This window comes from Gymnoscopelus braueri (assembly GCF_963280865.1).
Source record: "Gymnoscopelus braueri genome assembly, chromosome: 11".
NCBI classification, from domain to species: domain Eukaryota; kingdom Metazoa; phylum Chordata; class Actinopteri; order Myctophiformes; family Myctophidae; genus Gymnoscopelus; species Gymnoscopelus braueri.
The window spans coordinates 1,481,750-1,509,504 of NC_137613.1; the positions used below are offsets into that span (position 1 = coordinate 1,481,750).

Sequence of the window (27,755 nt, forward strand, 5' to 3'; positions counted from 1 at the left end):
CTAAGTCTAAGTACCCTCACCCTAAGTCTAAGTACCCCACCCTAAGTCTAAGTACCCTCACCCTAAGTCTAAGTACCCCACCCTAAGTCTAAGTACCCTCACCCTAAGTCTAAGTACCCTCACCCTAAGTCTAAGTACCCTCACCCTAAGTCTAAGTACCCCACCCTAAGTCTAAGTACCCCCACCCTAAGTCTAAGTACCCTCACCCTAAGTCTAAGTACCCCCACCCTAAGTCTAAGTACCCCCACCCTAAGTCTAAGTACCCCCACCCTAAGTCTAAGTACCCTCACCCTAAGTCTAAGTACCCCACCCTAAGTCTACGTACCCTCACCCTAAGTCTAAGTACCCTCACCCTAAGTCTAAGTACCCCCACCCTAAGTCTAAGTACCCTCACCCTAAGTCTAAGTACCCCCACCCTAAGTCTAAGTACCCCCACCCTAAGTCATTTCTGTTGACAGAATCTAGAGATGTAAAATTAGATCACTGATTCTCAATGCGGGTTGAGGAGTTATCTTTAACTCTGAGAGTGTACAAATGTAACCAAATGGACCCATTTGTACACTCTCAGAGTTAAATGAACACTGAGGATTTTCCAGTGTAGATTGGGGTCCCAGTAGGCTGCCCTAGCGCGTCGGATATCTGGTCTAGAGGTGCGGGTTCAAAATCTCCGTAGAGAGAATCCGCCGGATCCCATTGGTTCACCGATCTGTCCGGAACTATCGCTCCCTTTGCTAGAGCCCATTGAAACCACTTTTGTCTCGCCAAATCCAGGGCAAAAGAAATGAACTCCAGTTACAAGCATTAGCAGGAAACCAATAGACAGAAAGTGGACGGAGGCGGAAATCTTCGCGTGACGTTATTTCCGTATCCGTGTGAGTTACAGTGAAAGTGGTCACTCCGGATTATTGATCACAGTGCCATCTTTTATAAAACAATTAAAAAATAAACGGAATTCCTGTCCGTGGCAATGAAAGAGTGTATGGTGTTTTGTTTTCGTCTTCCTGTCCTTGTCAGGTCCCTGTAGTGTTTAACTCTATAACTGCCAAAGACGTTTATAAACGACTTTGAGAAATTAGCTGTTGCCTGCCAAAGACGTTTAAAAACGTCCTGAAAAAAATAAATAAAAAATTCTAAAAAGATTCTCTAATTATTTAGTATTGACACCTTTTCGATATTCCAAACGAATAAGGAGATAACAATTTCCAAAGATTTGCTGCTCCATCCACTTCAATGTTAAAATTGAAACGGACAAACAATTCACAATGTTTTTTGGTTTGAAACCACTGGTTTTGAGCTATTTTCAAACATCAAACAACACATGACAACAAGGTCAAATTGACCTCGTTGACATTTGTGAAACCACACCTGAATCTCATCTGTGATTAGAAATTTTCTGGGGATCAATCATACTTGAGAAAAATATTTTGTGGCTATGCGAAAAGGTACCAAAATCGGTCAAAACCCTGGCAGAGGCTACAGACTGTTCTGAAAAAACTCTGGCAGGGTAAGAGTTAACAAACATCACTGAACTCATGTGAGTTGATTGTTTAACACATTCCACGCCAGAGTTTAATATCATAATGTACTCACCAGTGCCAGCGATTTATTGTTGTTTTTTTGTTTTTTTCACGTCGCCACAGACCTCGCTAAATACCTTTAAAATCGTGTTAAACTGTTTGTAGACACACAGGGTAGCTGTGTGAGACGCCCAGAGAAGACCGTTTCGATCGGCGATCGGCCATTTTGAAGCTACAGCGGTTTATGTTAAACAGCGATCAGCGAGGAGAAAAACAACAACCGAGAAAATGGAGATTTAGTTTCCGCTTTAGAGCGGAGGCGGGTGGGAACGAAAATCTCTGGATACGGATATTTCCGTTTCCGGGTGTGCTACAATGAAATGTGTCGTGGCGAGGGAGGCCTACAATGAAATGTGAACCTGCGAGAAAAAAATGACCACTTCGCGTAGATCTACGCGACTGGCACGCTGCGCAATTATTTAGGTTCGCGTAGATCTACGCGATTGGCACGCAATGTGTTAATGGTGTTTTATTGTTTTCTTCTTCCTGTGTTTTGTCAGAGCGATGATGCTGTGAAGATGGAGCTGGATGACGAGGGTCTGGGAGGAGAGGGAGGAGCCACCGTGGGAGAGAACTCCTCTGAAGGAGGAGCCAAGAAGCCCAAGGCCCCTCGGGCTCCTCGTGGGAAGAAAGAGAAGGCAGAGCCAGGTCAGAATGAGCATAAACACATACTGTACCCAGAAGGTCTTCTTGTGTCATGTTGAGAGCATAAACACATACTGTACCCAGAAGGTGGTCTTGTGTCATGTTGAGAGCATAAACACACACTGTACCAGAAGGTCTTCTTGTGTCATGTTGAGAGCATAAACACACACTGTACCAGAAGGTCTTCTTGTGTCATGTTGAGAGCATAAACACATACTGTACCGGAAGGTCTTCTTGTGTCATGTTGAGAGCATAAACACATACTGTACCCAGAAGGTCTTCTTGTGTCATGTTGAGAGCATAAACACACACTGTACCAGAAGGTCTTCTTGTGTCATGTTGAGAGCATAAACACACACTGTACCAGAAGGTCTTCTTGTGTCATGTTGAGAGCATAAACACATACTGTACCCAGAAGGTCTTCTTGTGTCATGTTGAGAGCATAAACACATACTGTACCCAGAAGGTCTTCTTGTGTCATGTTGAGAGCATAAACACATACTGTACCAGAAGGTCTTCTTGTGTCATGTTGAGAGCATAAACACATACTGTACCCAGAAGGTCTTCTTGTGTCATGTTGAGAGCATAAACACACACTGTACCAGAAGGTCTTCTTGTGTCATGTTGAGAGCATAAACACATAGGGACACTCATTTATCAACGCGGTGCAGCCCAAATAATGGGCGTAGGGCGAGATCACCGCACCTTTCGGCATTTATCAATATATCCTGACGTGGGCTTCATCCTACCATACGCTGAGATCTCACGTCTGGTCGAGACCAGTTGTTGACGTTGGCTGCGCCCGTTTATTCCATTCTAGACCTGCGGAGCAGCATTGTCTGATGTCTGACAGGCATCTGGACACATAATCCACTCCTAAATGTATATATACACACTAATAAATAATCCCTGTGAAAATATAACATTTTATAAAGTAATTTAAACAAACTGCTTTAACAGTCATTCAGTTGCATTGGCTATTTTAAAATAGCAGATCTGCAAGCTCAAAAACGGGTCGCATCGCGACGCGTTGTGAGCTTGTAGATCTGCTATTTTCAAAATATACAAGCGCTTTTGCGTCGGGACTCGGGAGTCCCGCGGTCGGGACTGCCGACGATCTTTTCATGGACAGTGAGGTGTACAAACTTACAGTAGCTTGTCCTATGTTATGGAGTTATGTCATAGAGAGTTTTGAAGGCTACAACCTGGATGGGTTAAGGATATAAACCCGACGCTCCAATCTCTTATTAACGTGGCGGACCGAAACCACTGTCGCCCGTCCGAGTCTCACGGGGAATATCTACATGACTGCTTGTGCACTGCTCGGTATGGGTTACATAAATTAATATACAAACGTATTCCATTCATGGCGATGTGATTGGTATCATAATATGTCATTCATGTAGACTACAAGCCTACGTGACAAAGATTGTACCGCTACGGTACGTATTACAATACATGAAAAACACAGCTCTGTGTGTGTGTGTGTGTGTGTGTGTGTGTGTGTGTGTGTGTGTGTGTGTGTGTGTGTGTGTGTGTGTGTGTGTGTGTGTGTGTGTGTGTGTGTGTGTGTGTGTGTGTGTGTGTGTGTGTGTGTGTGTGTGAGTGAGAGGGGGCGTGTGCGTGAGAGGGGGCGTGTGCGTGTGTGGCGAGGCAGGCGGGGGAAACTCTTTCTCATTGGCTTTTGATGTCTTTGGTCGTATTCTGGTCCTTCTTCATGTCGTAAAATCGGGGCGTTTTGAGAATATTTAAGGGCGTGTTATTTAAATGACGCTAGGTTTCAGCCGTGACATTTATCAAGCCTGGGACCTAATGTAGGCTCGGATCAGCTGTGTAGGATTCGTTGATAAATGTGACTTGGACGTTGGTGTACGGCCGAATATATGGAAAAATATAAGCCGGTTTATACGCTGCGTTGATAAATGAGGGCCACTGTACCCAGAAGGTCTTCTTGTGTCATGTTGAGAGCATAAACACATACTGTACCCAGAAGGTCTTCTTGTGTCATGTTGAGAGCATAAACACATACTGTACCAGAAGGTCTTCTTGTGTCATGTTGAGAGCATAAACACATACTGTACTAGAAGGTCTTCTTGTGTCATGTTGAGAGCATAAACACATACTGTACCAGAAGGTCTTCTTGTGTCATGTTGAGAGCATAAACACATACTGTACCAGAAGGTCTTCTTGTGTCATGTTGAGAGCATAAACACATACTGTACCCAGAAGGTCTTCTTGTGTCATGTTGAGAGCATAAACACACACTGTACCAGAAGGTCTTCTTGTGTCATGTTGAGAGCATAAACACACACTGTACCCAGAAGGTCTTCTTGTGTCATGTTGAGAGCATAAACACACACTGTACCAGAAGGTCTTCTTGTGTCATGTTGAGAGCATAAACACATACTGTACCAGAAGGTCTTCTTGTGTCATGTTGAGAGCATAAACACATACTGTACCAGAAGGTCTTCTTGTGTCATGTTGAGAGCATAAACACATACTGTACCAGAAGGTCTTCTTGTGTCATGTTGAGAGCATAAACACATACTGTACCAGAAGGTCTTCTTGTGTCATGTTGAGAGCATAAACACATACTGTACCAGAAGGTCTTCTTGTGTCATGTTGAGAGCATAAACACATACTGTACCAGAAGGTCTTCTTGTGTCATGTTGAGAGCATAAACACATACTGTACCAGAAGGTCTTCTTGTGTCATGTTGAGAGCATAAACACACACTGTACCCAGAAGGTCTTCTTGTGTCATGTTGAGAGCATAAACACACACTGTACCAGAAGGTCTTCTTGTGTCATGTTGAGAGCATAAACACATACTGTACCAGAAGGTCTTCTTGTGTCATGTTGAGAGCATAAACACATACTGTACCAGAAGGTCTTCTTGTGTCATGTTGAGAGCATAAACACATACTGTACCAGAAGGTCTTCTTGTGTCATGTTGAGAGCATAAACACATACTGTACCAGAAGGTGGTCTTGTGTCATGTTGAGAGCATAAACACATACTGTACCCAGAAGGTCTTCTTGTGTCATGTTGAGAGCATGGATTAAAGTTCTCCGTCGTGGCGACGGATTTCCGTCGTGAGGATTTTTTAGGGGTCATTTATGAGATCTGTGCAGATCTGCAAAAAAAAAAAAAAAGTGGGTGGGGGGGTATGTGTATATGCCCGCGGTGTCAATGACATGACCGAAGTCATCAAAATGTAGCCTACTTGCTATTCAAAATGATCTCCAAATTACAAAGCATCCACCATCCCATAGAATTAAAAAATAATCCATCACCAGCGATAAATATCAGCTGCTCAGAGTGCTGCGTTGGTGCTGCGTCACAACCCCTGTAACCCGACACCGTGTTTAGCCCTCAGCAATATACTTAGCTGTGTGGCGGTGTCGTGCGCGGTAAATAGCAGACCTACAAGCTCACAACAGGTCACGAACGGTACGCGTTGTGAGCTTGTAGATCTGCTATGTTTACGGCATGCATTAAGTGCTCCATTCCCAACGCTCACAACGCATCACGAACGGGACGCGTTGTGAGCTTGTAGATCTGCTATTTTTACGGCATGAAATGTTAGTTGTGTTAGTTGTGCTCCGTTCATTCTGACTTAAAGTAGCACGGATTTACCGCTGAAGTTATGGATTTTACTCTGTATGGATGGTGGCAGTGTCCAAACGATGAAATCACAGGAACAATGGAATACACTGTTGTTTTTAATCGAAAGTGGATTACACCACGTAACAGGTAGGATATAATTATTTGTTGCAGGGAGAGCAGTAATTGACAATAAACGTATGCTTAGCTTACGTTCACTTGCATTAAAATAAGCAGCGGAACAATTGCTATGTTTGCCAATCAGAGAGGATTTATTTGTCACTCACAAAAAAATCACCCATACAGGTGTCAATGCCAAAACTCTGGGCGGTGTTTCATTTGTGACGGTATCATGATTGGTTTTCAAGGCAGGAGGCGGGGAGGTTTATCCACCATGCATTGCACTGTTGTGTTTATACTCCCACCTGTGGTAGCGCCGTACCGGTCAGTCGAGCATAAATCATGGAGGCGTTGGTTGTGAATGAAGGCTCTGATGTGACTGTCATTGACAGCAAACTTTAACAACAAACCGTGACTAGCAGTGTTAGTCAAATCACTGGTTCTCAACCTGTGTGTCGGGACCCACAAGGCCCAGGGGGGTCCCCACGTAATTTTTTTGTTTGGGGGGGGTCCCCAGATGACAGTAAAGTGACCATTTTTTTAAAGACCTTTTTAATACAAAAAAAAGAAGGAAGAAATGAAATATAAAATAGCATTACTGCATGAAAAGTAATCAACAAACAATACTATAGGAAATTGTAATTTGTGAAAATAGCTGATCTACAAGCTCACAACACATCATATCTCGGCATGTTGGGAGTTTGTAGATCGGCTATTTTTACTCTTATAGTGTGACACTCTTGTATGATGAAGTAGGGCAGTGGTTCCCATACTTTTTAATTTCATGGACCCCCAGTTTAATAAGCATTAGGCCACGGACCCCCATGTGATACCTCTTTGCTATCTCTGGGACCCCAATCTATACTAAGAAATCCTAACTCTGAGAGTGTACAAATGGAACACTCTCATAGTTAAAGTCATGTAACTCCTCAAGGACCCCTGGGGGTCCCCGGACCCCAGTTTGAGAACCGCTGAAGTAAGGCATTCATTTATGAAAAAACATAAAGTTGAAATATGGAAATACAAGGTTTCGGCCTGACAGCGAAGATATATATATGATTTAATCATTTGCATTTATCCATCAAAACATTATGTTTATTTGTATTTATTCATTTCCTTCACTTGCTGACGTGCTGCTGCGCAACAGGGCAGATATCCGCCAGGCCAGGTGGCCCTACCCAGGCCCATGAAATTCATAGGCAGTCTACAGTAGCCAATTAGAATGAAATCTGCTAAAACTGACTCATACACTAATACAGAACCATATATAGGCAAAATATTGTCTCTGACTCTCTGTCGGTTGGGAAAACTGTTTACCTTTTATTTTAAAACAATTTCTAATGGTGAAAAAAGCCAATCTACGAGCTATAATTATTACAAATTAAGAAATACTATATATTTTAAATAGTGAAAAATACAGAAAATAGGGGAAAATACATAAAATCTCTAATCTGTGATTCTAATGTGATTAATGTGACCCCTAGTGAAGTCCAGGGCTGAATGTGACAAATATTGAGACAAATAGGCTATAACCCAATACATAATTTTATGAAATAAATGGGTTATATTTTACAGATACAGTAGTTACACTATTCTTGTACTATATTACAATTAAATCATCCTTAACCTTCAAGTTAAATTCATTATTTCCGTGGACTTAAAAAAATCTTCGTTTTATTTGATGGCCTTCTTTTTGATTGGCCTTTATTACAGGCCCTACCAGCCTGTAGGGGGAGGTAGAGAGTCACATTATAATACCAGCCTGTAGGGGAGGTAGAGAGTCACATTATAATACCAGCCTGTAGGGGGAGGTAGAGAGTAACATATTATAATACCAGCCTGTAGGGGGAGGTAGAGAGTAACATAGTATAATACCAGTCTGTAGGGGGAGGTAGAGAGTAACATATTATAATACCAGCCTGTAGAGGGAGGTAGAGAGTAACATATTATAATACCAGCCTGTAGGGGGAGATAGAGAGTAACATATTATAATACCAGCCTGTAGGGGGAGGTAGAGAGTAACATAGTATAATACCAGTCTGTAGGGGGAGGTAGAGAGTAACATATTATAATACCAGCCTGTAGAGGGAGGTAGAGAGTAACATATTATAATACCAGCCTGTAGGGGGAGGTAGAGAGTAACATATCATAATACCAGCCTGTAGGGGGAGGTAGAGAGTAACATATTATAATACCAGCCTGTAGGGGGAGGTAGAGAGTAACATAGTATAATACCAGTCTGTAGGGGGAGGTAGAGAGTAACATATTATAATACCAGCCTGTAGAGGGAGGTAGAGAGTAACATATTATAATACCAGCCTGTAGGGGGAGATAGAGAGTAACATATTATAATACCAGCCTGTAGGGGGAGGTAGAGAGTAACATAGTATAATACCAGTCTGTAGGGGGAGGTAGAGAGTAACATATTATAATACCAGCCTGTAGAGGGAGGTAGAGAGTAACATATTATAATACCAGCCTGTAGGGGGAGATAGAGAGTAACATATTATAATACCAGCCTGTAGGGGGAGGTAGAGAGTAACATAGTATAATACCAGTCTGTAGGGGGAGGTAGAGAGTAACATATTATAATACCAGCCTGTAGAGGGAGGTAGAGAGTAACATATTATAATACCAGCCTGTAGGGGGAGGTAGAGAGTAACATATTATAATACCAGCCTGTAGGGGGAGGTAGAGAGTAACATATTATAATACCAGCCTGTAGGGGGAGGTAGAGAGTAGCATAGTATAATACCAGTCTGTAGGGGGAGGTAGAGAGTAACATATTATAATACCAGCCTTTATTATTTATTTTAAAAAAATTCGCCGCCCGACAGTTAAAGTCTCACTCTTAGAAATTTCTGAAAGTTGGCAGCCCTGTCCCTGTCTTATTCTAGGACAGGGGTAAATTATAGTGATGGGCATATCGATACTTGTATCGATATATCGATCGATTGTCTGAATATCGTTTGGTATCGATACTTAAAAAAAAAAAACGATACTTTTTCATGTACTTCCGGTTTATCTCAATTTCCGGTTCCGGTACTTCCGTTTCCGGTTTATCGCAATGTCCGGTTCCGGTATGGCAATTTCCGGTCCCGTTTCCGGTTTGATTCTGTTTCCGGTTCCGGTATCGGTATCGGTATCGGAAAATCGCCCCCAAAAATATCGGTATCGAATTGAAGAAATGTGGTATCGGCCCATCACTATAAACCGATGCAAGGTTCGGGGGTTTCCCCTTTCACAACGTCCCCCCCCCCGGTCTGACAATGATTTTCAGGCACCCCCCCCCCATCTAAAAATCCTTTTCAGTCTTGGGATTTTTTCTGGCTTTAATCCCTGTGAGAGCATAAACACATACTGTACCCAGAAGGTGGTCTTGTGTCATGTTGAGAGCATAAACACATACTGTACCCAGAAGGTCTTCTTGTGTCATGTTGAGAGCATAAACACATACTGTACCAGAAGGTCTTCTTGTGTCATGTTGAGAGCATAAACACATACTGTACCAGAAGGTGGTCTTGTGTCATGTTGAGAGCATATGCATGGATTAAACAAGCCAGCATGTCCTCTCTGGGAGGACACAAACGCTCCAGAGGGCAGCTTTAACTTTAAGCTTTAAAGGAGTAGTTCACCCAAGAAATGACTTATTTTCTACAATTACACCAGAGCATGTGAGCGGAGTGGAGCTGTTGTCACGCTCGCTATCCGCTCATGTTGATTTCGCATGGCATTATATTTTGTGTTTTTTTCTTGATTGCAGGCGCTCCCAGAGTGAGGAAACCCCCGGGTCCCAAGGGGACCCCCAAGAAGGTGAAGAAGCGTAACCCCTGGTCTGACGACGAGTCCAAATCAGACCCCAGTGACGTGGAGGACAATGAGGAGCCCATCATCCCCAGAGAAACCAAATCCCAGAGAGCATCAGGTACTGTAGACCACAGTTATCTCACTGAGAGCATCAGGTAGACCACAGTTATCTCATACTGAGGGCATCAGGTAGACCACAGTTATCTCACTCTGAGGGCATCAGGTAGACCACAGTTATCTCACTGAGAGCATCAGGTAGACCACAGTTATCTCACTCTGAGAGCATCAGGTAGACCACAGTTATCTCACACTGAGAGCATCAGGTAGACCACAGTTATCTCAGAGCATCAGGTAGACCACAGTTATCTCACTGAGGGCATCAGGTAGACCACAGTTATCTCTCACTGAGAGCATCAGGTACTGTAGACCACAGTTATCTCACACTGAGGGCATCAGGTAGACCACAGTTATCTCACACTGAGAGCATCAGGTAGACCACAGTTATCTCACTCTGAGAGCATCAGGTAGACCACAGTTATCTCACACTGAGGGCATCAGGTAGACCACAGTTATCTCACTCTGAGAGCATCAGGTAGACCACAGTTATCTCACACTGAGCTGCCTGTGGCTTCAGAGAACATTTAAGCCCTGTTCTATACTTCTGTGCACGACCGTGGTGCATGGTGAAAATAGCCGATGGGTGGTGAGCTTGCAGATGGGCAGCTTTCGCCGCACAAAACCCACGCCCGACAGAGTAAATTAAGCATATAGTATTAGACTTTTAATTTTTTTATCCCACGATTTTGTAACTAATTTTTTCACCCAGTGCCAATTGCCTATGTAATCCTGGGCTCTACTCTCCCTCTGCCAGCCTGGGGAGAGCCCAGAACTGAGCTCATGCTTCCTTCAATGCATGAGGAGTGAGCAGGCCGCTTCTTATCACCTGACAGGGGGGAGTGTCCCCGGTAGGACGTAGCTTCTTATCACCTGACAGGGGGGAGTGTCCCCGGTAGGACGTAGCTTCTTATCACCTGACAGGGAGGAGTTTCCCCGGTAGGACGTAGCTTCTTATCACCTGACAGGGAGGAGTTTCCCCGGTAGGACGTAGCTTCTTATCACCTGACAGGGGGGAGTTTCCCCGGTAGGACGTAGCTTCTTATCACCTGACAGGGGGGAGTTTCCCCGGTAGGACGTAGCTTCTTGTCACCTGACAGGGGGGAGTTTCCCCAGTAGGACGTAGCTTCTTATCACCTGACAGGGGGGAGTTTCCCCGGTAGGACGTAGCTTCTTATCACCTGACAGGGGGGAGTGTCCCCGGTAGGACGTAGCTTCTTATCACCTGACAGGGAGGAGTGTCCCCGGTAGGACGTAGCTTCTTATCACCTGACAGGGAGGAGTTTCCCCGGTAGGACGTAGCTTCTTATCACCTGACAGGGGGGAGTGTCCCCGGTAGGACGTAGCTTCTTATCACCTGACAGGGGGGAGTGTCCCCGGTAGGACGTAGCTTCTTATCACCTGACAGGGAGGAGTTTCCCCGGTAGGACGTAGCTTCTTATCACCTGACAGGGGGGAGTTTCCCCGGTAGGACGTAGCTTCTTATCACCTGACAGGGGGGAGTGTCCCCGGTAGGACGTAGCTTCTTATCACCTGACAGGGAGGAGTGTCCCCGGTAGGACGTAGCTTCTTATCACCTGACAGGGGGGAGTGTCCCCGGTAGGACGTAGCTTCTTATCACCTGACAGGGGGGAGTGTCCCCGGTAGGACGTAGCTTCTTATCACCTGACAGGGGGGAGTGTCCCCGGTAGGACGTAGCGTGTGGAAGGAACACGTTATTCCAACCAGTACCTTTCCCCTCCATCAGGCGCCCCGGCTGACCAGGGGGAGGCAGTATAGTGACCAGGATTATTATTACAGGATTATTATGTTTTTTGTGAGGGTATCAACTACCCTAGGAGACACGGGGAGAACATGCAATCTCCACACAGAAAGGATTAGACTATTTTAAATAAGTTTTGCTCATGGCGTGTCCAAAACACAGCAGGTTTAAAGTGCTTAAACAGCTTTTTGTATACCCTCTACATCTAGTATACAATGAATCTCAGATTGAGCTATCAATCAATCAATCAATCAGTCAATCATTAAAACAATCAATCAAACTTTATTGTCTTATCACACAGTTACAAAAGTAAAGAGTTGGTAAAGATGAAAGGAACAGTTAAAATAGGGAAGAGAGAATAGAATAGAGAGGAAGGAACACATAATAAATAATGCGTGACAGATAGCAGCACGTATATACAATGATATAATGTCTGTGACCAAAGACAACTTTTATGCCGTATTGGCGATGTGACACATTGTGACCTGGTACAGTAGGTGGGCTGTTTTCTCCACACACACACGTAGCACTAAAGCTATGTTAGAGAATGGTCTGCCTATAATGACCTGCCCAAAACAGGGGCGCCAGGTTGAAAGTGCTTAACCCATTGAGACCTGAAGCCGATTCTACATGTCTCCTAAATCCCAACATTATTCTGAAAAACGTATGTTTCTATATCAATGGTGCTCAATCTTTTTCATGTCAAGGACCCCCAAAATTATATGTATTTGGCCGCGGACCCCCATCAAAATATCTTGTTCCAGGGACCCCCCAGAAGCAAAAATTTGAGTTAAAAATGTTCGCTTTAAAAAAATATATATTCAAAGATTTGCACACATTTTCACGATTTTTCAAAAATAGCAGATCTACAAGCTCGTAGCGCGGCACTCGGTGCCGCGCTATGAGCTTGTATATCTGCTATTTTTGAATAGCCCAAAGTGTAAAATAATGCTTTTTAGCTAAAATCAAAAAATGACACAGTTCCAGGTCTTAATGGGTTAACAAGCTTTTTGTATCCTGAACTCCGTAAGCTTGATTAGCTGGCGTTGCGCCCGACACGCCTGAGCACTCTTGCCGGTCTGATGCAACCCCTGGGCAACGGCAACAATTATTATTGGACAATTGTATCATAATTGTGTTCATTGTAGACGTGAGTTGACATATGGGACATTTAAAAATAGTCTCGATAGCACTCGACCTACTTTTGACCAAGATGCAGACAGACTGGTAATTTGTTCTAGTTTTTTTTTGTTACCTTAGGCTTGTTTTTGACCACAAGGTTAAAATGTCATTTAGATCGCATGTTATTTAGACTGATGGTAGGTTCATGGTTTACCTGGCATCCTATAGTTTACTGATACACTACACTGTCTCTCTGTATTCTATGATCCTATAGTTTACTGAGACACTACACTGTGTCTCTGTATTCTATGATCCTATAGTTTACTGAGACACTACACTGTCTCTGTATTCTATGATCCTATAGTTTACTGAGACACTACACTGTCTCTGTATTCTATGATCCTATAGTTTACTGAGACACTACACTGTCTCTGTATTCTATGATCCTATAGTTTACTGAGACACTACACTGTCTCTCTGTATTCTATGACCCTATAGTTTACTGAGACACTACACTGTCTCTCTGTATTCTATGATCCTATAGTTTACTGAGACGCTACACTGTCTCTGTATTCTATGATCCTATAGTTTACTGAGACACTACACTGTCTCTGTATTCTATGATCCTATAGTTTACTGAGACACTTCACTGTCTCTCTGTATTCTATGATCCTATAGTTTACTGAGACACTACACTGTCTCTGTATTCTATGATCCTATAGTTTACTGAGACACTACACTGTCTCTGTATTCTATGATCCTATAGTTTACTGAGACACTACACTGTCTCTGTATTCTATGATCCTATAGTTTACTGAGACACTACACTGTCTCTGTATTCTATGATCCTATAGTTTACTGAGACACTACACTGTCTCTGTATTCTATGATCCTATAGTTTACTGAGACACTACACTGTCTCTCTGTATTCTATGATCCTATAGTTTACTGAGACACTACACTGTCTCTGTATTCTATGATCCTATAGTTTACTGAGACACTACACTGTCTCTCTGTATTCTATGATCCTATAGTTTACTCAGACACTACACTGTCTCTCTGTATTCTATGATCCTATAGTTTACTGAGACACTACACTGTCTCTGTATTCTATGATCCTATAGTTTACTGAGACACTACACTGTCTCTCTGTGTTTTCTATGATCCTATAGTTTACTGATACACTACACTGTCTCTCTGTATTCTATGATCCTATAGTTTACTGAGACACTACACTGTCTCTCTGTATTCTATGATCCTATAGTTTACTGAGACACTACACTGTCTCTCTGTATTCTATGATCCTATAGTTTACTGAGACACTACACTGTCTCTCTGTATTCTATGATCCTATAGTTTACTGAGACACTACACTGTCTCTATGTATTCTATGATCCTATAGTTTACTGAGACACTACACTGTCTCTCTGTATTCTATGATCCTATAGTTTACTGAGACACTACACTGTCTCTGTATTCTATGATCCTATAGTTTACTGAGACACTACACTGTCTCTGTATTCTATGATCCTATAGTTTACTGAGACACTACACTGTCTCTGTATTCTATGATCCTATAGTTTACTGAGAAACTACACTGTCTCTGTATTCTATGATCCTATAGCTTACTGAGACACTACACTGTCTCTGTATTCTATGATCCTATAGTTTACTGAGACACTACACTGTCTCTCTGTATTCTATGACCCTATAGTTTACTGAGACACTACACTGTCTCTCTGTATTCTATGATCCTATAGTTTACTGAGACGCTACACTGTCTCTGTATTCTATGATCCTATAGTTTACTGAGACACTACACTGTCTCTGTATTCTATGATCCTATAGTTTACTGAGACACTTCACTGTCTCTCTGTATTCTATGATCCTATAGTTTACTGAGACACTACACTGTCTCTGTATTCTATGATCCTATAGTTTACTGAGACACTACACTGTCTCTGTATTCTATGATCCTATAGTTTACTGAGACACTACACTGTCTCTGTATTCTATGATCCTATAGTTTACTGAGACACTACACTGTCTCTGTATTCTATGATCCTATAGTTTACTGAGACACTACACTGTCTCTGTATTCTATGATCCTATAGTTTACTGAGACACTACACGGTCTCTCTGTATTCTATGATCCTATAGTTTACTGAGACACTACACTGTCTCTGTATTCTATGATCCTATAGTTTACTGAGACACTACACTGTCTCTCTGTATTCTATGATCCTATAGTTTACTCAGACACTACACTGTCTCTCTGTATTCTATGATCCTATAGTTTACTGAGACACTACACTGTCTCTGTATTCTATGATCCTATAGTTTACTGAGACACTACACTGTCTCTCTGTGTTTTCTATGATCCTATAGTTTACTGATACACTACACTGTCTCTCTGTATTCTATGATCCTATAGTTTACTGAGACACTACACTGTCTCTGTATTCTATGATCCTATAGTTTACTGAGACACTACACTGTCTCTGTATTCTATGATCCTATAGTTTACTGAGACACTACACTGTCTCTCTGTATTATATGATCCTATAGTTTACTGAGACACTACACTGTCTCTGTATTCTATGATCCTATAGTTTACTGAGACACTACACTGTCTCTGTATTCTATGATCCTATAGTTTACTGCGACACTACACTGTCTCTCTGTATTCTATGATCCTATAGTTTACTGAGACACTACACTGTCTCTCTGTATTCTATGATCCTATAATGTACTGAGACACTACATTGTCTCTGTATTCTATGATCCTATAGTTTACTGAGACACTACACTGTCTCTGTATTCTATGATCCTATAGTTTACTGAGACACTACACTGTCTCTCTGTGTTTTCTATGATCCTATAGTTTACTGATACACTACACTGTCTCTCTGTATTCTATGATCCTATAGTTTACTGAGACACTACACTGTCTCTGTATTCTATGATCCTATAGTTTACTGAGACACTACACTGTCTCTGTATTCTATGATCCTATAGTTTACTGAGACACTACACTGTCTCTCTGTATTCTATGATCCTATAGTTTACTGAGACACTACACTGTCTCTGTATTCTATGATCCTATAGTTTACTGAGACACTACACTGTCTCTGTATTCTATGATCCTATAGTTTACTGCCACACTACACTGTCTCTCTGTATTCTATGATCCTATAGTTTACTGAGACACTACACTGTCTCTCTGTATTCTATGATCCTATAATGTACTGAGACACTACATTGTCTCTGTATTCTATGATCCTATAGTTTACTGCGACACTACACTGTCTCTCTGTATTCTATGATCCTATAGTTTACTGAGACACTACACTGTCTCTGTATTCTATGATCCTATAATGTACTGAGACACTACATTGTCTCTGTATTCTATGATCCTATAGTTTACTGAGACACTACACTGTCTCTGTATTCTATGATCCTATAGTTTACTGAGACACTACACTGTCTCTGTATTCTATGATCCTATAGTTTACTGAGACACTACACTGTCTCTGTATTCTATGATCCTATAGTTTACTGAGACACTACACTGTCTCTCTGTATTCTATGATCCTATAGTTTACTGAGACACTACACTGTCTCTGTATTCTATGATCCTATAGTTTACTGAGACACTACACTGTCTCTCTGTATTCTATGATCCTATAGTTTACTGAGACACTACACTGTCTCTCTGTATTCTATGATCCTATAGTTTACTGAGACACTACACTGTCTCTCTGTATTCTATGATCCTATAGTTTACTGAGACACTACACTGTCTCTGTATTCTATGATCCTATAGTTTACTGAGACACTACACTGTCTCTGTATTCTATGATCCTATAGTTTACTGAGACACTACACTGTCTCTGTATTCTATGATCCTATAGTTTACTGAGACACTACACTGTCTCTCTATGATCCTATAGTTTACTGATACACTACACTGTCTCTCTGTATTCTATGATCCTATAGTTTACTGAGACACTACACTGTCTCTGTATTCTATGATCCTATAGTTTACTGAGACACTACACTGTCTCTGTATTCTATGATCCTATAGTTTACTGAGACACTACACTGTCTCTCTGTATTCTATGATCCTATAGTTTACTGAGACACTACACTGTCTCTGTATTCTATGATCCTATAGTTTACTGAGACACTACACTGTCTCTGTATTCTATGATCCTATAGTTTACTGCGACACTACACTGTCTCTCTGTATTCTATGATCCTATAGTTTACTGAGACACTACACTGTCTCTCTGTATTCTATGATCCTATAATGTACTGAGACACTACATTGTCTCTGTATTCTATGATCCTATAGTTTACTGCGACACTACACTGTCTCTCTGTATTCTATGATCCTATAGTTTACTGCGACACTACACTGTCTCTCTGTATTCTATTATCCTATAGTTTACTGAGACACTACACTGTCTCTGTATTCTATGATCCTATAATGTACTGAGACACTACATTGTCTCTGTATTCTATGATCCTATAGTTTACTGAGACACTACACTGTCTCTGTATTCTATGATCCTATAGTTTACTGAGACACTACACTGTCTCTGTATTCTATGATCCTATAGTTTACTGAGACACTACACTGTCTCTGTATTCTATGATCCTATAGTTTACTGAGACACTACACTGTCTCTCTGTATTCTATGTATGTGTTTATCTTGTTTACTGTAAGTCTCTCTGGATAAAGAGAGTCTGATAAATGGCTACATTGTAATCATAGGTCATGAACGTGTCTTGACTTTCTTTCTCCTCTCTTTTCAGCCGGCAAGGCCAAATACACGTTTGATTTCTCTGAGGAAGAGGAGAACGACGAAGAGGAGAACGGCGAAGACGACGTGGCACTCTCGTCTCCGGTCAGGTCGCCGTCCTACAAAGACGACTTCGCCGCCTCGGAGACCAAGGACAGTTACAACGACGAGGACGAGGAAGAGGACGCCTACCCTCCTCCTCCTCCTCCCCCTAAACACACCACCACGTAAGGACCGACAACTACACACTCACACACATGTTTACAACTACACACTTACACACATGTTTACAACAACACACTTACACACATGTTTACAACAACACACTTACACACATGTTTACAACAACACACTTACACACATGTTTACAACAACACACTTACACACATGTTTACAACAACACACTTACACACATGTTTACAACAACACACTTACACACATGTTTACAACAACACACTTACACACATGTTTACAACAACACACTTACACACATGTTTACAACAACACACTTACACACATGTTTACAACAACACACTTACACACATGTTTACAACAACACACTTACACACATGTTGGAGCGTTTACAACAACACACTCAAGAGTTAAATTATCGTTAAACATCTGCATGCTAAATAATTGTTATTTTGATCAACATTGACCTGTTATCTCTGCTATGGAACCAACATCTATACATCATGGATGGAATTGTGGACAAAATCTAATGCATCGATAACAACAATATTCTAAGTCTTGTGTCTGAGAGTCTGAATCTCATCAAACTGGTTCTGTGGCTCAAATGCAGAATAAATAAATGGACCTTGATATGAAAAGGATTGAAAACCACTGTTCTAGTGAGATGAAAATAACACTAATGTATCTGTTAGAGGTGTAACCATATAGTAACTGCATCAGAGAATAGTTTAGAATTTTCAGCGATCTACTATATCGATATGCAAACAGCAAAATATCGCGTCGTTTGACTTTGTATCGTATCGAATCGTTTTGCCATGCAAATATTCAATGTTATCAATACTAAGTACTTTTAACACATTGAGTGCCAATCGCGTAGATCTACGCGAACCGCCGGTTCGCGTAGATTTCACCAAAAGTGCACTTTCGGAATTATTTGATCCATTTCCGGTTCCGGTTTGACCACCGGAAACAGAATTATTTGGGATCCGGTTTTGCCGATCCCGTCGGCCCTCGTTCTAATGACGAAACTGAAACTCCATTTTCTCCTTGTAGTTTTTTCTCCTCGCATATCACTGTTTAACGTAAACCGTTCTAACTACAACAATGGAGCTCCGTTTGACACGTGGTTTTCACTGGTCGATTCAGTGAGATGTGGGCGATGTATACAGACAGTGCACAGCTCAATCTTAAGGATTTTAACAAGGTCTATGGCGACGTGAAAAAAACTAAAAAACAACAATAACACGTTGGCACTGGTGAGTACATTATGAGATTAACGTCTGGCATGGAATGTGTTAACACATCGACCGCCAGAGGTTAATCTCATAATGTACGCACCAGTGCCAAGGTGTTTTTGTTGTTTTTTTGTTTTTTTCATGTCGCCATAGATCTTGTTAAAATCCTTAAGATTGAGCCGTACACGGTCTGTTTACATCCGCGACATCTCACTGTATCTCCCAGTGAAAACCACGTGTCAAACGGGGTATCCATGTTGTAGTTAGAGCGGATTACGTTAAACAGTGAAATGCGAGGAGAAAAAACTAAGAGAATTGAGTTTCAGTTTCGTCTGTAGAACGAGGGCGGACGTGATCGTCAAAACCGGATCCCAAATAATTCCGTTTCCGGTCATCAAACCGGAAACGGAAGTGGATCAAAAAAATTCCGAAAGTGCACCCGGAAATTTTTAGCGCGAAAAGCACCACAGCCCGTAGGCTACGGGATCGGCGCTGTACAGTTGGATTTATCGGCCCGTAGGCTACGGGCCCGGCGGTGAGAGTGTTAAGAAGAAAAAAGAGAAAGAGGGGTTTATATCCAGTATCCAGGTATTTATTTTTCACACAGAATTTTTGGGTAATAAATAGTTACTATATCGATTTTAAATCATCGAATCGTATCGTTCTAAATTAACCTGTATCGTTCATGTATCGTATCGACGACCAAGTATCTCGATACGTATCGAATCGTTGTTAAAACGTATCGTTACACCCTTAGTATCTATCATACAATAGAAGGTGTGTGTAGACGTTTGAATCCACCGCAGTGCATCCTGTTTGCACCGTGGAAAATGTTACCTTGAATTATACACATTTTCATGACATTTCCTATCGTTGCAGTATATTACATATTCTAGCTTTTCTTTTTTTTAACGCAGGATGTCAAGCTGTACGAGGTGACGTGAATAATGTAATGTTGTTGTGTTTTTGTTTGACTCCCCGCAGGTCGGCACCAGCAGCTAAGAAGAAAGAGGCAGCCAGCATCTTCTCCTCCAAGGCCTCTGAGAAGAGCAACGACAGTGGTGAGTGCATCCAGACGCTATGCTATGCTCAGCCTCTCTCTATTCCCTTCTCTGAGGTAAATATTAGATGAAGCCCTTTGTAGGAAGTTGTCAGTCAAGTGTCAGTGTGCCTCGGCTGTTGGGTTTGTTTGTTTTGTTTGTGTTTTTTGCTGAGGGCCTCTGGTTCTGTCTGCACCTTTGATGTCTGTCTGTCTGTCTGTCTGTCTGTCTGTCTGTCTGTCTGTCTGTCTGTCTGTCTGTCTGTCTGTCTGTCTGTCTGTCTGTCTGTCTGTCTGCCCGCTCGCTCGTCTTCTCTGGAACATTCCTAGGAGGTTTTAGCCAACATCAACCTTCCCCTATTCGGAGGCAAAACCTCTGCATGGATTAATGTTCTCAGTCGCCACCACTATTTTTTTTTAAAGAGTATTAGAATGGAAACCCTAATGGTCTCGGACAGGGGTCTTCAACAGGGGGTCTGGGACCCCCTAGGGGGTCCTCAGAGTTACTGCAGGGGGTCCGCCAAATCTTTGTGCGATATGATTTTTTATTTTACCTGAACCACTTGAACCCTAGCGTCCCTTTCCTGAGGAGAACTTTAGCCAAAAATAGCAGATCTACAAGTTCACAACGCCTCGCGCAGCGAGGCGTTGTGAACTTGTAGATCTGCAATTCTTTTGGCAAAGAGGTATTGGTGTAGAGGGAAAAAAGAGCAGACCACGTAAACAAAAGGCAGCTTTTCAGCGGAACAACTCTACCGTAAATATAGAAATGTCCAACATAGTGCTTCCAGGTGTACAGTGTTTAATGTGTGTGTGTGTGTGTGTGTGTGTGTGTGTGTGTGTGTGTGTGTGTGTGTGTGTGTGTGTGTGTGTGTGTGTGTGTGTGTGTGTGTGTGTGTGTGTGTGTGTGTGTGTGTGTGTGTGTGTGTGTGTGTGTGTGTGTGTGTGTGTGTGTGGGGTGTGTCCTCCAGACGGGTTCAAGCTGGACAGTGACGATGACAGCGGTCCAGTCTTCTCCTCTTACTCCAGCAGCGCTGCCTTTGACAAGCCTCCTGCCAAGAAAGGTACTGCCTTTTTCATCCACTAGAGGGAGCTCCAATGCCAATGTTTAATGCACTTTTGTAACAGCTCTCAGGTCCTTTTACTCTGTAGGATGGAGGAGTGGTTCTCAATTGAACTGGGGACCCCTCAAAATAATCATATTTGAACTGGGGACCCCCCACCCTGACAAGCACTTGGAATTGTAGGAGTTGAGGCGTTTACATTTACACCGATAAAGATTGTGAAAATAGCCGATCTGCAAGCTCACACAGCCTCGCAACCACAATGTTTGCTCCTTCTCAGGTAGTTCTTAGTATAGTTTGTTGCTTAATTTTGACGCAGTAATAGTTTTAATTTTTTCTCCTTTTTTTTGTATCAAAAAGGTTTTAAAAGTCATTAAATGGTAACATTATAAATGTGCAGATACCCTGTATACACTTATACTGTATGTTGGTTTGTTTACTGTCACATTAAGCTAATCATCTGGGGACCCCCCAAAGTAATTTGGGGGACCCCCAGTTTGGCAACCACTGCTGTAGGATAGAGGAGGATGTAGGATGTAAAGAAGGAAAGGACGTCTATATGAAGATAGATAATGTTGCACATTTCTAGAGCTTGTAGATTTGATTTGAGCACTCGTAAAATGTCGTCTACACACACACACACACACACACACACACACACACACACACACACACACACACACACACACACACACACACACACGTGTAAATGTAAATCTGGGTCACCCTAACCCATAAAATATTCATAAACTTACATTGTCATGTGAAGTCACAGTGTAGTGTGCCTTTATGATTAGATGAAGTCACAGTGTAGTGTGCCTTTATGATTAGATGAAGTCACAGTGTAGTGTGCCTTTATGATTAGATGAAGTCACAGTGTAGTGTGCCTTTATGATTAGATGAAGTCACAGTGTAGTGTGCCTTTATGATTAGACAAGATCTACAAGCTACGAGCTTGTAGATCTGCTATTTTTTTAAAGATCTTGAAAATGTGTGCAAATCTTTGAATATGTATTTTTTATATAATATAATATAACATTTGTAACTCAAATCTTTGCTTCAGGGGGTCCCTGGAACAAAACATTTTGAGATGGGGCTCCGCGGCCAAATCCAGATCTAAACATGTTTTCTAAATCCTAACAGTATGTTTCTATATCAGTGGTGCTCCAACTTTTCCATGTCAAGGACCCCCAAAATGATATGTATTTGTGTTTGGCCACGGACCCCCATCTCACAATATGTTGTTCCATGTTCCAGGGACAAAGATTTGCACACATTTTCCACGATAAAAAAAATAATCCAGATCTGCAAGCTTGGATAGCCAAAGAAATGTTAAAATGACCACAGATGTGTTTCTCATATTGAATGGATTAACCCATTAACTGCCAGAGGTATTTTCATATTTTTGTAGCCAGTGCCAGAGTTTTTCATTGAAAAAAAAAAAGTACTCAGGAGCCGAGATACAGACTTTTTAAGTTTTAAGTTAACAAGGAAGTGGATGGGAGTCTAGATCTTCGAAAAATCATCTCTCCTTGGTCTTTGGGTCAAATTGAAAGAAAAAAAATATATATATGAAAAACAAAAAAAAAAAATCTACGCGATTGGCACGTGGCGGCTTTAAATAGGTTCGCGTAGATCTACGTGATTGGCAGTGAATCAGTTAAGGAGCTGAGACCAGGGTTGATTTCGTCGTCGACTAAAACTATGACGAAAAATGTTGGTCGACTACCTTTTTACACTGACATAAACTACATAAAAACTAAATAAAAACTAAGCTATGATGACTAAAAAACTAAGACCGCCAACATACATTTTAGTCGACTAAATCAACTGTAGATTTAGTCGACTAAATTCTTATGATATTTAGTCGACTAAAACTAGACTAAAACTAGACTAGAACTAGACTAGAACTAGACTAAAACTAGACTAGAACTAGACTAGAACTAGACTAAAACTAGACTAGAACTAGACTAGAACTAGACTAAAACTAGAACATTTCAGAATGACTAAAATATGACTAAAACTAAATGGAATTTTATTCTAAAGACTAAAACTAAAACTACATTTGCTGTCAAAATCAACACTGTCTGAGATGCTGCCTATGAATGCAGTCAAACACTGATCAAACACTGCTCACCTGTCTGTCAACTCTGGGTTTTAATGTATATTTATGTAATAATATGAATATATAAATGAATATGTAATGTAAATGAATGTGTCTCTAAACAGCCAAGAAGCCGTCAGAAGCTCCTAAACCCAGGAAAGCACCAGCAGCCCCCAAAGCAGCTCAGAAACCAGACAAGTCCATCTGGGACTCTGACTCTGATACCGAGGCTAAGAAACAGCCTTCACCAGCACTTAAAGGTACAGGAAACAATAAGAATCATGATAATCATCATAATATGATACACTTTCACTTTCAAAATGTTTTGAAAATAGCAGATCTACAAGCTCACAACACGTCGCATTGTGAGCTTACAGGTCGGCTATTTTTAGCTACTTTTGCTCGACCGACATTAATTTATGAAAAAACAACATTTTAAAATATGGAAATACAAGGTTTTGTGTTTGATTGTTTGCAGGTAAAGGCAGAGGTTTTACAGATGTTTTACAAATGTTTTACAGAGGTTTTACAGAGGTTTTACAGCTGTTTTACAGAGGTTTAGCAGATGTTTTAAAGATGTTTTACAGGTGTGTTACAGATGTGTGTTGTGTTGCAGGTAAAGGCAGGGGAGCGAGGAAGAGGAAGCCGTCTGGATCGGGGGAGGAAGATTACGCTCCTGTGAAGAAACCTGGCAAGCAGCCAGCCAGCAGGGTAAGGGTTAATTATAGTTATTATTATTATTATAATAATAATAATAATAATAATAATAACAAGCAGCCAGCCTAGGTCTTCATCATAATAATATGTAATTTGTTATTATTATTAATTACAGTCCTGTGAAGGAAGCATTTATTTCTATATTTTCACTACTTAAATGCATGTAGTTAATGTGAATGTTTATGAATGAGTCTGAAGGAGCAAAGAGATCAAAACCAAATCCATACAATAATCAAAGATCATGCATTTATCCTTCTGTCCCTCTGTGTGCAGAGAACAATGCAATGATCTACAAGCTCACAACACGTCACAGAGCACCATGTTGTGAGCTTGTAGATCAGCTATTTTCAGATATTAGTTCTAATCTTTAAAAAAAGAAAATATATATATATATATATTAGGGGTGGGACGATATATCGCAATACTTTCTCCCGCGATAAATAAACGATATACTGCCGAAAAATATCGATATTAAAAAAAAATAAAGTCTTTTTTTATTTTATTTTTTAAGTTTGTGATACGTTGTTTTTCCTACTCTGTATTTGTGTAATGATGATTTTGAACTGTTTGGTGCTATTTTATGTGTTTATGAATTGAATACAAGGACTATCGTGATATATCGTTGGTGAATTTTCATGCAATATATCGTGATATCGCAATATATCGATATTTTCAGATATCGTGATATATCGTTGGTGAAATTTCTTGCAATATATATCGAATATCGTGATATCGCAATATATCGAACATCGTCGAATTTCGTGATATATATTGTTATCGTGGGCCTAATATCGTGAGGTACCCATATCGTCCCACCCCTAATATATATATATATATATATATATATATATATATATATATATATATATATATATATATATATATATATATATATACAGTATATACGTTTTAAAGCGATTTTTTTTTACTCCAATCTGTGCTTCTGGGGGTCCCTGGAACAAAATATTGTGAGATGGGGGTCCACGGCCAAATACATCATGTTGGGGGTCCTTGACATGGAAAAGTTGGAGCACCTCTGATATAGAAACATACTGTTAGGATTTAGAAAACATGTTTAGTTTTGGATTTGTCTGTGGACCCCCATCTGTGTGGACCCCCATCTGTGTGGACCCCCATCTGTGTGGACCCCCGTCTGTGTGGACCCCCGTCTGTGTGGACCCCCGTCTGTGTGGACCCCCGTCTGTGTGGACCCCCGTCTCAAAATATTTAGTTCCAAATAAGCAAAGATTTGAGTTACAAATGTTCACTTTAAAAAATATATTTGCAAAAAGATTTTATAAAAAAAACAGCAGATCTACAAGCTCAAATGGGCTTGTAGATCTGCTATTTTTGAATATAGCTAAATAGATCTTAAAATGACACAACAGGTCTGAATGGATTTAAAGGATTTATTCCATGAAGACCATACTCCTATAACTCTACAAAGCTCTGTAACACACACACACACACACACACACACACACACACACACACACACACACACACACACACACACACACACACACACACAGACATTGACCATGTGCACGGAACAGCTAAGCCCGTTTTTCCATTTCCCCAAATCTCGGCTGTTTATTAGCGTTTTTATGTAAAAACAATGTCGCCATGGTTACGGCTGCCCAGCTGTGGGACGGCCCCCCGAGCTATGGGACGAACTGCCTCTCGGGTTGCCAGATCATGTGCGCATATCCCCCCCACGGGGGCATGGGTCTAGTAGTTTATAATAAATGTGTTTATGACCTCGTCGTGTCCGTCTCTCTGTGTCGCAGAAATCAAAGAAAGCCCCGACGTCCACCCTGACGTCCACCGTGTCCGACGAGGACGACCTGGACGACAACAACGGCGCCGCCCTGCTGGACGCGTCCAGAGAGCGGCCCGGACGCTCCAAGAAGACGGTCAAGTACTTCGCCGAGTCCGACAACGAGGAGGTGGACGACGACGACATGTTCGACTAGACAAAGGAGGAAGGAGGGAAGGAAAGGCCACACATCCACAAACTTCCCCTCTTTCAGCTCCTAACCCATTAGGACCTGAGGCCATTCTTTAAAAAAAAATCTAAATCCTAACAGTTTTTGGAAAAAAAAATCTAAAATTTTTTTTTTTCACGATTTTTCAAAAATAGCAGATCTACAAGTTCATAGCGCGGCACTCGGTGCCGCGCTATGAGCTTGTATATCTGCTATTTTTGAATAGCCAAAGACATCTAAAGTGACACAGAAGCGTTCCAGGTATCAATGGGCTAAAGGAATCTGTCCTTTTGTTCCTCCTCCTCCCCCCCAAAAAAAAGGACTTTTGTACATTTTATCCCCAAGTTTCATTATTTGTTCTTTTTATTATTGGTGATGTTCGATAATTTCTAATGTTTCCTGTGTAGTTTTACACTTTTTATTATTATTATTATTATTGTTATTATTATACAGTTGTTTTTTGTTTTTTCTATTCTCATTGAACCGGTCTGATGATGTATTTGTCTCCAAAGCAGCTTTTAGAAGACTTTAGAACGCTGTGCTTTCAGCACATTTTAATTGTTTAAAAAAGACAGAAAAAAACAGAATAATGTACCTTTTTTTGAAAACATGAACTTGAAAGTAAACGAGGAAATGTCAACGATCCGTTGCTCTGGGCTCCTTCCATTTGGTCTGAAATGTGAACGATCTGTTGCTCTGGGCTCCTTCCATTTGGTCTGAAATGTGAACGATCTGTTGCTCTGGCTTCTTTCCATTTGGTCTGGGGGGCAGTGTTGCCAGATTCCGTGAGAGAAACAAGCAACCAGGTCTAGGAAAACCAGCGCAAAGGAAGCGACTATGGGCCACAAGAGCACTTTAACATATACATCAGCTATTTGAAAATAGCCGATCTACAAGCTCACAACGCGTCGCATCGCGACGCGTTGTGAGCTTGTAGATCTGCTATTTTCAAATACAATCTTGCAGGGAAATTATAATAGGCAGATCTGGCAATCCTGCTGGGGAGTGATTGACACGCGAACAGCGTTTTCCTATCGATTCGCAGTAGCGGGGGGCCGGGGGGGAGAGAGCCTGGCAACGCCCCTAGTCAGCGCACAGACGGCTGTGTTGTTGACGGACAACGGATGCACGCTTTATGAGAAACGACACAAATAAAACCTGGTGAAACAGTTGCGTGCATTATAGCGCAAGATGAGGATAAAGGAAACATTCAGTCTAAATGTACAGTTTGATCATTCACAACTAGTAACTACTACTTTTGTATTTGAGACTTTACATTTCTCTAAATATTGTAGACTTTAACGACAGCTTATTAAGGGCAAATATCATTTATGAAAAGGCTACTATAGGCTACAATGAAGTTGGACTGAATGACTATCTGTTAGGAAAGAGAAATTGTATCATGAGTGAAACGGCTAGTCCTTGGAAAACCATATATAAACCTAGGTAGGCCTACATCTAAATGAGTTGCTATATTTACATTTCCTTACAAATTACAAATCCTTATAAGCTATATATTTCTGGGATGCATAGTAGCTGAAACTCCACAATATATTCCTCTACACTTACTTAGTGAGAACATTGCTCCTTCTGCTGAGAGCAGGCCCACAGCCCCCCCCCCCGCTACGACGAAGCCATAGGAAAACGCTGTTCGTGATTGACACAGAGCTGAAACCATCCATGATCTTCTGAAGCCATAATTAATGTTTTGCCGTCTAATGAGTCTGTGTTCATTTCATCCACTAAAACTATGACATCGACTACGTTTCTTCACTGACAAAAACTAAATAAAAACGATAGATATAGATATAGATACAGATATATATATCTATATCTATATAGAGATATAAATATAT

General features: G+C 41.3%; 1 protein-coding gene across 1 annotated transcript in view; it reads left to right on the forward strand.

Annotated features, from left to right (window-relative positions):
• LOC308094997 (DNA topoisomerase 2-beta-like) overlaps positions 1-26,542 on the forward strand; it is a 96,088-nt gene extending 69,546 nt beyond the window's left edge. The window contains 8 exon segments of the mRNA XM_080441846.1: positions 2,078-2,225; positions 9,711-9,872; positions 17,574-17,787; positions 19,972-20,048; positions 20,998-21,090; positions 23,320-23,454; positions 23,811-23,905; positions 25,702-26,542. Of these exon segments, the coding sequence (XP_080297972.1) occupies positions 2,078-2,225; positions 9,711-9,872; positions 17,574-17,787; positions 19,972-20,048; positions 20,998-21,090; positions 23,320-23,454; positions 23,811-23,905; positions 25,702-25,887 (1,110 nt within the window). The 3' untranslated portion in view covers positions 25,888-26,542.
• The last annotated feature ends 1,213 nt before the right edge of the window (positions 26,543-27,755 follow it).